Source organism: Antennarius striatus, chromosome 13, assembly GCF_040054535.1.
Source record: "Antennarius striatus isolate MH-2024 chromosome 13, ASM4005453v1, whole genome shotgun sequence".
NCBI classification, from domain to species: domain Eukaryota; kingdom Metazoa; phylum Chordata; class Actinopteri; order Lophiiformes; family Antennariidae; genus Antennarius; species Antennarius striatus.
In genome coordinates this window covers 10,417,547-10,430,354 of record NC_090788.1, presented here as the reverse complement: position 1 = coordinate 10,430,354, position 12,808 = coordinate 10,417,547, and the positions used below count along the sequence as shown (strand labels likewise).

The following is a 12,808-nucleotide window of genomic DNA, read 5'->3' as shown; positions in this document are numbered from 1 at the left end:
TAGAAATAGTGAAATGCTTATTGGTTGATAGGATTTAACCCACTGAAGTATAGCATACTTTTTGTATACCCCACCTTTCTTTTTCTTGGTGATTTTCCTTTTGTGCTTGGCATTCATTTGCTCTGGCTAAGTGCTACTTCTCTTTCCTCTCTTTCAGTCGGAATTTCACTCAGAAATCGTTGCTGCTTTCTGTGTCGTTACTACTTTTTGGACTCTGCTCAAAAACATGAAAATTGTTGGAACAGTTATGACACTCTAAAATTATGTTAACTGGGAAGTCCGTGTATAGTTATGTCTTCTCCTAACATAGCAAATGCCTTATTCCATATTGTTCATGTGATTCCTTCTGGCAAATGCGACGTGATTGGTTGGGCGCCGTGATTGGTTGGGCACTTGATTTGACAGGTAGTGGGTGGAGCTGGTGACAGCATGACAGCGTGACAGCGTGAGAGTTTTTCAAGTGAGCTTATTCAAATATACAGTATAGGTGGGGAGATTACATTGTTATCTGTCTATCTGTCTTTTTATCAACATGTACTGCTCTCTCTCTCTCTCTTTCTCTCTCTCTCTCTCTCTCCCTCTGTGTGTGTATGTGTATGTGTGTGTGTGTGTGTGTGTGTGTGTGTGTGTGTGTGTGTGTGTGTGTGTGCATGTGTGTTTTTTTAAGGTATAAGATTCTATAGTTTAGACAAACTTACTGATTTTAAGAGTCCTCCAAAATTAACATCTGAGTTAAAAATAAAATAAAACTAAAGCTGTTTAAAACTTGAACACTATTTGACATTCAGGAAACATGACAGTTCAATCATGCATCTCCCTTCAGATCTAGTTTCACTGGAAATTCTTTACTGAAGTACAAAATACATCAGAGGTATAGGTTCCATGTTGGTATAAATACTTTGTGTCTAGCATGATGAAAAGTTGTCAAGAAGACATTAATTACTTGATTAAATACCATTCCTTTTAAGTAATAAGCTATGAATCACCTGTAGTTTTATGTACATTCATTCACCTACGGCTGAGTTTAAACCTGATAATACAGTCGGTAACTCCAGTCTGTCCCAAACCAAAAATGGATTTAGAACACAATCAATCGGTGTGTTATGCGGCTGGTTAATGTACTTTGTCCCTATCAGCAAATAAATAAAAAGCCAATAAACTAACAAATGAATAGATCAGTTGTGAAACATCTATTGACACCACAGAAGTCTGTCTGATACAACCAGATTCAAGCAGAGTATCCGTTCTTCAACATTTCTGCCTGAGCATTTGAATGTGATGAACTGAGTTGTCTACAGGTTCTACTGCTTTCAGGTTTGTATAGGTGTTTGAAAGAACAATATAGATGTACGTCCCGCTATGCGCTGATGATGTGGTCAGGGTGTACCCTGCCTCTCCCTGTAGCCAGCTGAGATAGGCTCCAGCGATACGTATGACACGCTTCAAGATCATCGATGGATGGATGGATGGATGGATGGATGGATAGATGGATGGATGGATGGATGGATGGATGGATGGATGGATGGATGGATGGATGGATGGACGGATGGTTGGACGGATGGTTGGACGGATGGATGGGGGCGGCAGTGGCTTAGGGGGCAGCAGTGGCTCAGTGGTAAAGCCGTCCCCCTTTACAAGTTGCTCAATTGAGGCGCACCAAGAAGGAGCTGCCTGCCACTCTACCTCCCTTAAATGCCTACAGGCCCCCTTGTGTGTGTGTGCTACAGGGGCCTGTATACAGTAATATATATATATATATATATATATATATATATATATATATATATATATATATATATATATATATATATATATATATATGTATGCATGCGTTTTACGTTTTAATCATTAGCTAGAGTGTGCATTCTTAATTTCCCTTCGGGGATCAAAACAGTATATTAAATTAAATTAAAAATGGATGGATGGATGGATGGGTAGAGGTGTAGGAGCAGCAGATGATAGGGACAGTCCAGAATCAGACTCAGTCACTACATGTGTACCACATGCCACATGTGTCAAACTCAAGGCCCGGGGGCAAAATGTGGCCCGCCACATCATTTTATGTGGCCCACGAGAGCATAAAAGGTCAGAGTGTGCTTTGACCAAAACTGCATTCCCCACAATGCAGTAATTAAGCTCATTTTAACATTTATGAAAAACCTTTAGACAAAGTTAATGTCTTAACTTGTGTTTGATGTTATTTTTCTTTATTCACTTGGATAGTTTGATCCTTGATTGATGGATTTATGTGGGTTTCATAATCTGACAAATTAAAAGAATTTCTGTTATGATAGAGCAACAAGCAAACATATTCTTTCTGTGGAACTGTAATGTTTTTAACTTGAATAGGTAATAAATTCAGAGTTATTTAACATTAAGGAGTAGTTACATTTATTTTACATTTACTTTACATTACACTGGGTTACATTTATAAGTTACATCTGGCCCTTTGAGTTTGACAAGCTTGCACTATACTGACAGTGTTTTCCGTAGAAGTTTCTGTTGTTTCTATTTCAAAGGTGTTGAAGAGACGTCCACGTGCAGCCAGTCACATTGCACTGTGTTAAAGAGAACAGCAGCCATTAATGGCCTCTAATGGTCAAAGCTGCGCATATTGAACGCCTCAGATGCCACCGTTTTGTGATGTTGTGCGTCATTACGTTTCGAGGAAACCGGATCTCCCGCCACAGTCACTGTTTTCCTTGAACATCCTTGCGTTTAGTTTGTTGAGAACTACATGTTTGAAAGCCAGCATTTAGTTTGTTGAGAACTACATGTTAGAAAGAGTTGTCTGAGTCATGCAGTTGCCTATATTGTACAAAAATTGCTACAGGCGTTATCAAATTCAGTCGTACACGACAAGCTGGAATGCTGTAAAGCTTGACTGTTGACTCTGAAAGTACCGGTATAAAGATTAGGAGGAGTGCTGACACACAGCAGATAGCTCTCCCGCTGGTTCATCCATTTAAGATTTCTTGCATCAGGACTGACATCCACGAAAGAAGGAGCAATTGCTGGATCTTTCCCATTCAGGTAAATCTCTAGAGTGTTATTTGTAATATTTAAAGTACCAATACACTGACTCTTTTGTCATTGTGAGTGAAAACATTGACAAAAGGGGCCAATGTGTTTCTCACAGAAAAAGGAACAGACAAATGTTTGATCGAGATAAAATGTTTTTGTTTTGTTTTTTTGTTTTTTTATTTAAATACAGTGGTATGAAAAAGTTTGGCACCCCTCATAATTTCCCAGATTTTCCTTTATAAATCACTGTTTGTTTCGTTCAACAATTTCAGTTACATATATCATATGGCAGATGAACACAGTGGTGTTTTAAGTTGAAATTAAGTTTATAGGATTTACCAAGAGTGTGCAATAACTATTTAAATATTATTTAAATTGTTTAAATAATTAATTCACAGTTTCTCTAAATCCTATAAGCTTCATTTCACTTCTCAAATATTTCTCTGTCTGCTATATCATATATTTAACTGAAATTGTTGATCTGAACGACTAGTGATTATTAACGGAAAATCTGGAAAATTATCAGATGTGCCCAAACCTTTTCATACCAATTTATGTATATGTGGCTTAAAATATATAACTAATAGAAATATGTATTTGCTAAATTTCCCAGTCGAAGATGAATAAATCTTATCATATCTCTTTTTGATAGTAAAAAATTATTTGCCCAAAACAAATAATGCACACGCTGAAGGAAGTCTATGGGCATTTGGTGCACAGCTTTCAGAAAACGGCTGGCAGAACATTTGTGTCAAGACTCTGACATCTACAAGCAGATGTGTTGTTACACAATAGGCTCACATCGCACAATCATGCCGTCAATGTGTGGAGAATATATAGAAAGGATGGAGGAGAATCTTGCAGATAGTGGTATTTATTCTAATCTACACTGATCATTCATTCAAAAAATATGAAAAATAGATTTCTGTGCACAGCATGTTCTGCTGAAAATAGTTGAATTAAAAGCTAGTTTTATTACACACACAACTTGTGTGTAGGTAAAAGAAACTACACAAAAGTCTCACGTATACAAGAAACGAGTTAGCATACTTTAGGCCTTTGAGATCTTTTGTTTTGATGGAATTTTCCTAAAGGAAAACCACGGCTTGGATATTAATTTTTAGATACCACCACTGTGAGATCTCCACCTCAAAGTCGTTGATAGCCTGGAATGAAATGAGGGTGAATAAGCCATGATTATTCAGGCATACAGTAACCCAAAAAATTAAGAGCAATTAGAAGTTATTAAGGTTAGGTTCATTAATCGCAGTAAATACAAGAACCAATGCAGTCAGACACTGCAACATCCCGCGACATCCTTGAATTCAAAATTTTACCCTGACCTACTTGCATAGGTCAAAGATCACATCTAGTGCTCTGACCAACTTTCATAGATCAAAGCTGTAGGTTTGATCTATGGTCTTACTCACACTGGCCTTCTTCCTCATCTTTCTATGTTATCCAGTTCCTGAGTGTACAAAAGTTCAAATTTGACCTTGACCTAGTTTTCTCAAGGTCAAGGTCATCATCTCTTTTTGTCCCCTTTGCCACCTGAGTAATGTGTTTTCATTTCATCTTTCTATCAGCAACAGTTGCGAAGATATTTGATGGACTGATGGACGGACTAACACACAAACGCCGACAATTACAATACATCACCGCTTTAAAGCGGGATGTAACAAGAACCAATGCAGTCAGAGATTGCAACATCCCGCGACACCCCTGAATTCAAAATTTATCCTGACCTACTTTCATAGGTCAAAGTTCAAAGCCAAAAATGCTATATTACAAAATAATGGAACGTCAACAGAGACAAGAACAGTGAATAATTGTGATTTATATCATGCAGATTTTTTTTCATTCATTAAACTTTAAAGAAAGCTGCTAAATTTGGCAAAAGTCTGTTTGAGGACGTGCCACATTCTGACCTGACCTGACAGGGGACAAGGAGCAGCTGGACAGCCACATCCTGTGTGTGCAGCAGAAAAAATGCTGTATTCTCAATGTTGCTCAGCGTGTTGTCACAGAGTGATCTGAGGCGAGGTGGCGCAAATAATGAACAAAGTGACTGGAGATATCTGCAAGATGGACGTTTGTAACAGACGTGAGAGCACACAGCACAGCGCTCTCTAACTCCTTTGTCAAATACAACGAATTCAAAGTAAATCCAATTGTAAACAGACTTTATTCAGAGGACTACGTACAAAACAGAGGACGAACGTCATCGATTGAACTACGTTAAGCTAAATAATAAAAAGTACAACTTCCTGTCTGCGGTTCTGCCTTCAAAATGAAAGTACTTTTTACGTGAAGTGTTAATTGCATAAAATTAGTGTTCACAGTCATGCAGATGTAACAAGAACCAATGTTTAAAACCGTTCGTAGAAATACTGAATCTTTTTAACAATGGTATGCTGACAATTATCAGGGCTAAACGCAAAATTGTTGCCAATGTGACTGAATAATTTGTCAAGAAATATGACGTACTTCTTTATATCACGAGATATTTTCTCAGTAAATAATTACAAGTAAATGGGAAGAAACATATTTCGGGCGATAGTTTCACTAAAAAGAGGGTTTTCCCCATCTATACACTCTTTACAAACCTATCGTTTTACTGAGACTTTTATTGTGAAATACATCCATCACCTTCATATTGGTTCGGCATCCGGTGGTAATGTGCTTGATAATCTGAAGCAGGTAAGGAATGCTGTCTGACTTGACAACCCGTACCTGTAGGATAACATTTGATTGGTTTGGATCCTGTTGTTCCATGATGAAATTGCCAGCGCTAATATGTCATTTAAAAACCGTTCGTAGCTGAACAATAGCGTTTCCATGACAGCTAGCTCGCTAATGTTAGGGGAACTCTGTGAGGGGTCTGTGGGCACAGCTAAAATCGCTGCAGATGCGGGACTACGATCGAGCGTTTTTCTCCTTCATAGCATGAACAGTAATCACGGTTAGAAGCAGCAGCAAGTGAGGTAAAAACAAAACGTACTTTTCCTTTAGTGTTCCAAGAATAATAGCTGATGGTTATCATGGTAATGTTTCGAGCCAGCCTGCTAGCTTGGCTGTCACTCCCCAAAATGAAGACAGGGGAGTTGGTGTGAAATAAAGCATTAAAAAATGTAAGAGCTTTCTTTAACTTTCCAGCTGGCGGTGGATTAGGTTTTTATTGTTTTTGTTGTTGTTTTCTACTTAAGTGTACAGAATCTAGAATGTGCTCAAAAGTGTAATCCTGAAAAACGAGAGAACATTGATACCATACCCTTTCATCGTGGTTGAATTTCTTGCATGTATTTAATGTCTGGTTCGAATTTCCATGTGTTTCACATCTGTTGAGCAGTAACAAAAAAGAGCCTGTTTAGAAAATCTCAGAAGAATTACTACTTTTTATTCCCCCGTTTTATGGCATTTATCCCTTGATAGTTTGACCCTCATATGGTGAAAAAACGGATTTAATTCCCAACTGAAGCATCAGTCCAGCTTGAGTCATGCTTTTAAGTCTGATGCATCATTATTTGTTGTTCAATAGCAAATTCTCTGTGAGCCAAATAAAGTTAAAGATTCTGGATCACCAGATTTAGAATGCTATTTGGTTCCAGATCATACTTTGTGTTGGTACTCAGTGCTTGTGAGTGCTTGTTTCCTCAGAAACGCAATACCTTTTGCTGTTATATTAAAACGAAAAGTGTTTTTTTTATTTCATGACCAGCCAATTTTATGTTTTATGTGATTTTCACACAGACACTCGTATTTTTTTCTGTAATAACATGTTTTCTCTTGTAACTTGCAGTTGCTGGAGAGCTTGGGTTTTTGGTCTCACCCTGAAGATGGATTTTGTGAATTAAGCAACTTTGCCAGTGACTTTTCTATATATCACAGAGATCATATGAATCATAATATTTGCCAGTTTTTTCATATTGCTTATTAATGTTGTTGATCCCCATGGGACTATGGGTCAGCAACATCTTTAGGAAACAGTGTTTTTATTGAAAATCCTGCAACAAAGAAAGTTCCAGTTAACATCTTCAGTTGCCATATTCGCCATCTGAAATGAGCACAATAGCCATGAGGTTCTGTATGCCTGCATTCAAGATTTTGTGGAAAGCCAGATATGTTTTAGTTATCTTTGTTTCCCTCTCGGTGCTCGCATGGCTTGCAACATTTTCAAGAGAGGAAGTTAAATCCTTAGATGATTCCTCTATTTTGACTCAAGCGGAAGAAAGTGAAGATAACCAAGTGGATGAACTCCAGCCTGGGACAGTGGTGTTCACTCCCTCAGCTCCATTTATCCCTAAAACAAAAGGCCCGTGCCCTCTGGAGTCGCCACTGCTACGTAAGTATATGCTGATGCAGATTAAAGAGATGACAATCTTTTAATCCTGATTATGCCCAGTCTGGTTATGAATGATTAGAAATGAACAATAATTGAGTGCATCACATCTTATGGCAACCAGCTGCACGCCCCTCGTCTTGCCCCTCATTATTTTGGCTGTTAAAAATATCTCCTAAGGTAGTATCCAGTTTTTAGGCAGATGACTGTGCAACATAGTGGACTTGATGGAATGGAGCCTGGTCTTTTTCAAGATAGTGTAAAAGGCTCATTCTAAAATAATGACGTTAGTCACCCTGGTTTCAGTAGATTTTGTGCTCATGACTACAGGTGAAAGTGTTTGCTTCTAAATGACCTTATTCATTCATACTTCATATCAAACAAGAGGAAAACTTTAAAATATTTATTTTAATTATGTAATCAAAGTTTTTATTTATTTTGTATGTGAACCTACAAATCAGGGATTTATGATCATCACTTCTTTACAGGTGCACGTAACAAGAGAAAATGCTTTGTGTAGTATTCTAATACTGTCACAAGTTGTTTTATTGAGGTTTTTATTTGTTACTTTTTATAGAGGGCATTCTTAAGCTGTCCTTTGACTCCTCGCTGACAATGGAGGATGTCCAGAAGGAGAACCAAGAGGTGAACGAAGGTGTCTACGAGCCCACAGACTGCACAGCTAGGCAGAGTGTAGCCATCCTCATCCCCCATCGCAAAAGAGAGAAACACCTCCTCTACCTCCTGCACCACCTGCTCCCCTTTCTGGAGCGCCAGCAGTTACACTTTGGCATTTATGTAATCCATCAGGTACCCTTCAGCTCACACACTGCCGTGTTAGTTTCCAGATAAAATCACTTATTGTAGTGACAGTATGGGACAGTAAAATAAAACTTAAAGACTTCCTGCTTAACTGCACTGTACTGGCACTGGTCAGGATGTCTGACCTTTGAAATTGATAAGATAAAAGGAGGTTTAACAATTCCACTGATTTGTTAGTATTTGTATTTGGTTGAGGTACAGTAGTTGATATTCCAGCCAACAACTATAATTGTTTGCTCGTATCTTTTTCAAAAATCTTCCAGCACCAGTTTAACTAAAAAAAAATCCTGTGTTTGTTTTTAAATGTAATGTTTGCTCATTACACATTATCTACTCAAACAAAAACATTTCAAGCCGGTGAAACATGAACCGCAGAAAAACCAAAGATTGGCCTGAGGCCAAGTCTTCTGCATTGAGTCATCGAGCAGGTTCCTTATCACATACCTGGGAAGAAAAACCTGTTGGACTGTAAACGTCAAGCACTTCATGCAATACATCATACTGAGTTTCCCACAGATGTCAGTCAAGTTACAAAGAAAAGTGAAACACTGAACCAGCACTGGTTCAAATTACTGGTTTGTAATTTTAAAAAAATTCTGCATGTGTTTGTAAAACCATGTGTATCCAGAAGAGTTACTTTTTTAAAATCTTATTAACTATATACTATATGTTGAAGACTTTATAAAATTTACCTCATCTATTTGGACATTTGATCACAAAGCATTTTAAACCCATTCAAATTCACTTTGTAAATATTTGTCAATATTTTCTTCTTCCTGAAGGCTGGTGATAAAACTTTTAACCGTGCAAAGTTACTAAATGTTGGGTATCTGGAGGCACTGAAGGACTACCAATGGGATTGTTTCATCTTCCACGATGTTGACCTGATTCCTGAGAACGACTTCAATTTATACGTCTGTGAAAACGATCCCAAACACTTAGTGGTTGGACGGAATGTCACAGGATACGTGTAAGTGTATGACTTGGGATTAAAATTTCAGATCATCATGAATCAGTTTGAAAATTGTTGTATCTGCTTACTAAACAGTGCAGTGTTAACATGTATCTTCTCAAGCTTGATGATGCCTAAAAACAGTGACATAATGGTCGGTCACAGATGTGTTCTATTCCTTTCTCAGTCTGCGTTACCAAGGGTACTTTGGAGGAGTTACAGCCCTAAGCAGAGAACAATTTCTACGAGTGAACGGATTTTCAAACGAGTACTGGGGTTGGGGTGGAGAAGATGACGATATTCGTGTGAGGTGGGCCAAACACAAATGGAAACAGTTTTAAGAATTATTTTTTCTTTTCGTATTTGGAGTAAATCATTCATTCATTTGTTCATTCATTCATTCATTCATTCACTAATATGTGTGTTCTGCTTTCTCATTCAGGGTTACCCTGCAGAAAATGCAGATTTTGAGGCCACCTGCTGATATAGCTCGTTATACCATGGTGTTTCATGAAAGGGACAGTGGAAATGAAATAAATGAAAATAGGTTAGTGAATGTAGAGATAAAGAATAATGTCTTTTACTGGGTGAAGCATGCAGTTGGGTCAGTTAAATGCATTCATCCTGATTTATGCAGCAAATGATTGATACAGAAACTTCTTTGTTGTTTCTAGGATGAAGTTGTTAGCAAAAGCCCCTCTGGTATGGAGACACGATGGACTCAACACCTGCTCATATCAGACATTGTCAGTGGAGAGGCACCCTCTTTATATTAATGTCACTGTGGACATTGGTGAGCCGCAGAGCTGAGGTTCCAAACAGGGAATCTGCTGTTACCAAAAATGAACATCTCCTATATTTTACACAAAATGTTACACGCCACTGCAGGCAAGCTGCTTGATGTATACAGGTCACACATATGAAACGCAGAATGCACATTGTCCATTTTAGTTTGTACATTAAAGTTACGTTTAGCTTACAGCGTGCACCTTTGACCATACAATGTGGCCTTTTTACATTTTTCATTACCAGCCAGCAAAAATCAAATCTCATTCAGGCAGTAAAACTACTGGCTGGCCTCAAAATAGACTTGTTTTTTTACTTTGTTGTGTAAATCATAAATGTTGGGACGGTGCGTGATTTGATTTGATGTTAAGGGAATATTTGATCAGCTGTGATGGAGGGTAATGTGCATTATTTCTTTTAAACAATTTTTTATGCAGTAGATGGTAGAAAGACAAAGTGCGGACAACAAAGCCTTGACATACGAATAAACATAATGCATTTTTAGTTAAGTTATTTAAATCTTCAAGCATAAAATACTCAGGACTCCATGGGTACAAAATGCTTCATTTCACTCCTTGATTGTTGAGGGCAGAAAGTTCTGTTAGATATGAAACAGTTACACTCCAGAAACAACTGATGGAAGGAATTCCTGTATCATCTTTGTCACTTTGTTCATGGTGGCAGAGAATCTCTATCTTGAGGTCTTCCTCAGCTGTTACAGACTTTTATGTGAAAGCAGGAGCTCTTTTACCTTGTGTATCGAATGTCTTTGCATCAATATGAAATACAACCTGCTGAAGAGCAATAATGTATGGAGAGCCGATCATATCAAACTCTGTTCTACTGAAAGATGTTACTGATAATAGTGATCAGTTGTGAGACACTGAAACTGGGTCACATGAAATGATGCCTTGTTAAAATTATTAACTATATTGGTGCATTTCCTGGTATTGTGTCAATTTCTCTGCTGTGAAGAGGTATGTTAATACATAGTTGGTTCTATTTCCCTTATGTAGGCACTAAAAACCTCTAGTCTCTAGTTTATCTGATATTATTACTGTTTTATAGGATTTGTTAGTGTTACATGCAAAAGCCTTGGGCTGTTTTGGACCAAATCACTTGATTTTACAGTTTTTTTCAGATGAAGGGTGTTTTATCTTTTTAATAAGATGATTTAATAAGATGATTTCATGACATGTTTTTCTTTAATGTTACTTAAGAAGGAATGACTGGGTAATGGGTTATTTTCTTTTGTGGTGTGTTACAAGGGAGTTTACGTTACAAATTAATATTTTTCTTGTATGTGAAGACGTTTTAGTCAAACAATCTGCATACTTTTGATTCCAGCATGTTGCTTATACATTCTTGTCTTATTTAGGATTTATTGGTGGTACTAATCAGTACAATAAAATGTTTGTTAAATACCTCTGCATACTTGTGACCTATTTTATTTCTGGCTTCCTCACATTTCATGTTCCAAATTGAAATCATAATTAGGTGCCTTGCAGTGCCTGTAATACTGTTCTTGGCATTTCCATTCCCAGGAATGGCCTTTAAATTGAATTAATTTCATTTTTATTTGTAACACCATATTTAAATTATACAGTATGCAAGTAATGGTACTTAAAATTTGTTACATCCACGCATAGCCAGACTTCCGTCCGTCCGTCCGTCCGTCCGTCCGTCCATCTATCCATCCATCCATCTATCTATCCATCCATCTATCTATCCATCTATCCATCTATCCATCTATCTATCTATCTATCTATCTATCTATCTATCTATCTATCTATCTATCTATCTATCACTGACCTGACCACAGGGGAGCACTATAGAGCTAAATATCCCTTGCTGGATGGTTGAGTGAAATGAATGAAGACTTTTGTCCTCAGTTCCTCAAAGATTTTCTTTTACGCACTAGCAGCCTTCATAAATGGATGATGATGATAACAACTTCAACTGTTATTTTGGTGTAATGTTGGAAAATATCCCACGCAGCACAAACGAGGATCATATGACGAATTCTTACTGTGATTGACATATTTTTAACTTAGAAAACCATTAACGAGCTATTACTTGAAAATGTAAGTTATTTTGTTCTCTGGCCATAAATGCTCACAGCCATGACAACAGAAATTTTTGAGATGAGTTAAGCTGGTTTGATTGAGCCTCTTGTGCTTTTTTATATAGATATTTGTTTACAAAAATGAAAGTTCTTATTTACCTGTATCTCAGTGAGTAAAATGTATGATATGTAATATCTTCACCTTCTTTTACAGTGGTTCATCACTGATTTCTTATATTTTTGTCTATTCAAAGAAAGTAAAAGAAATAATATGATTGAATCAAAAATACTGTTAAAGTATTATATAACTACTTGTTAAGTAAGAAATTTTATGCTATACATATATGAATGTAAGAGTCTTTAATACCACTGAACTTCATAATTTTTAGGAACAATGACTACAACCAAACCTTTCTGATAACTGGAGCTCAGTCTCTGACATCACTGTGGTGGAATTTTGCCCTTCTTTTCTTTGCGCGCTGTTTTAGTGCAACCATAGTGGAGGATTGTGCACATGTACTCTCCTCTTCAGGTCCCACAACAACTTCTCAACGGAGTTCAGGCACAGACTTTGATATAACTGCTCAAAATTTGTATGTTACTTCTTCTGAGGCATTATGGGGTGGACTTATTCTTATATTTGGGATTGTTGTCTTACTGCATGACCCAGTTGTCATGGTGTTTTTGTTGAAGGCAAATCAACAGGCTATGCTGCCCTGGTCGGCCAAACGTAATAACACAGAGAAAAAAGGACCTAACCTTCTACAGCAGAAAAAGACCATCGGCAGTCATTATAGGCCAGTAGATACCAAACTAACAA

The 12,808-nt window shown here is 37.4% G+C and overlaps 1 protein-coding gene across 3 annotated transcripts; it reads left to right on the top strand.

The window, feature by feature from the left end:
* The first annotated feature begins 5,699 nt into the window (after nucleotides 1-5,699).
* Nucleotides 5,700-11,329, top strand: b4galt4 (UDP-Gal:betaGlcNAc beta 1,4- galactosyltransferase, polypeptide 4). 3 transcript variants are annotated; one of them, XM_068331135.1, is made up of 7 exons: nucleotides 5,700-5,724; nucleotides 6,824-7,366; nucleotides 7,941-8,173; nucleotides 8,968-9,155; nucleotides 9,325-9,447; nucleotides 9,580-9,684; nucleotides 9,812-11,329. In XM_068331135.1, exons 2-7 carry the CDS (start codon nucleotides 7,084-7,086, stop codon nucleotides 9,945-9,947), a joined length of 1,068 nt encoding a protein of 355 aa, XP_068187236.1. In that variant the 5' UTR covers nucleotides 5,700-5,724; nucleotides 6,824-7,083; the 3' UTR covers nucleotides 9,948-11,329. The 3 variants fall into 3 exon arrangements, with proteins under 3 accessions (XP_068187236.1, XP_068187235.1, XP_068187237.1); XM_068331134.1 differs by lacking the exon at nucleotides 5,700-5,724 and adding an exon at nucleotides 5,753-6,008; XM_068331136.1 differs by lacking the exon at nucleotides 5,700-5,724 and adding an exon at nucleotides 6,026-6,155.
* Nucleotides 11,330-12,808: the final 1,479 nt, after the last annotated feature.

Coding starts and splice junctions, on each gene's coding strand:
- b4galt4 (XM_068331135.1), top strand. CDS start 7,084: ATGAGCACAATAGCCATGAGGTTCTGTATGCCTGCATTCAAGATTTTG. Junction 9,156..9,324: donor CGGAATGTCACAGGATACGT/GTAAGTGTATGA, acceptor TTCCTTTCTCAG/TCTGCGTTACCAAGGGTACT. Junction 9,685..9,811: donor AATGAAATAAATGAAAATAG/GTTAGTGAATGT, acceptor TGTTGTTTCTAG/GATGAAGTTGTTAGCAAAAG.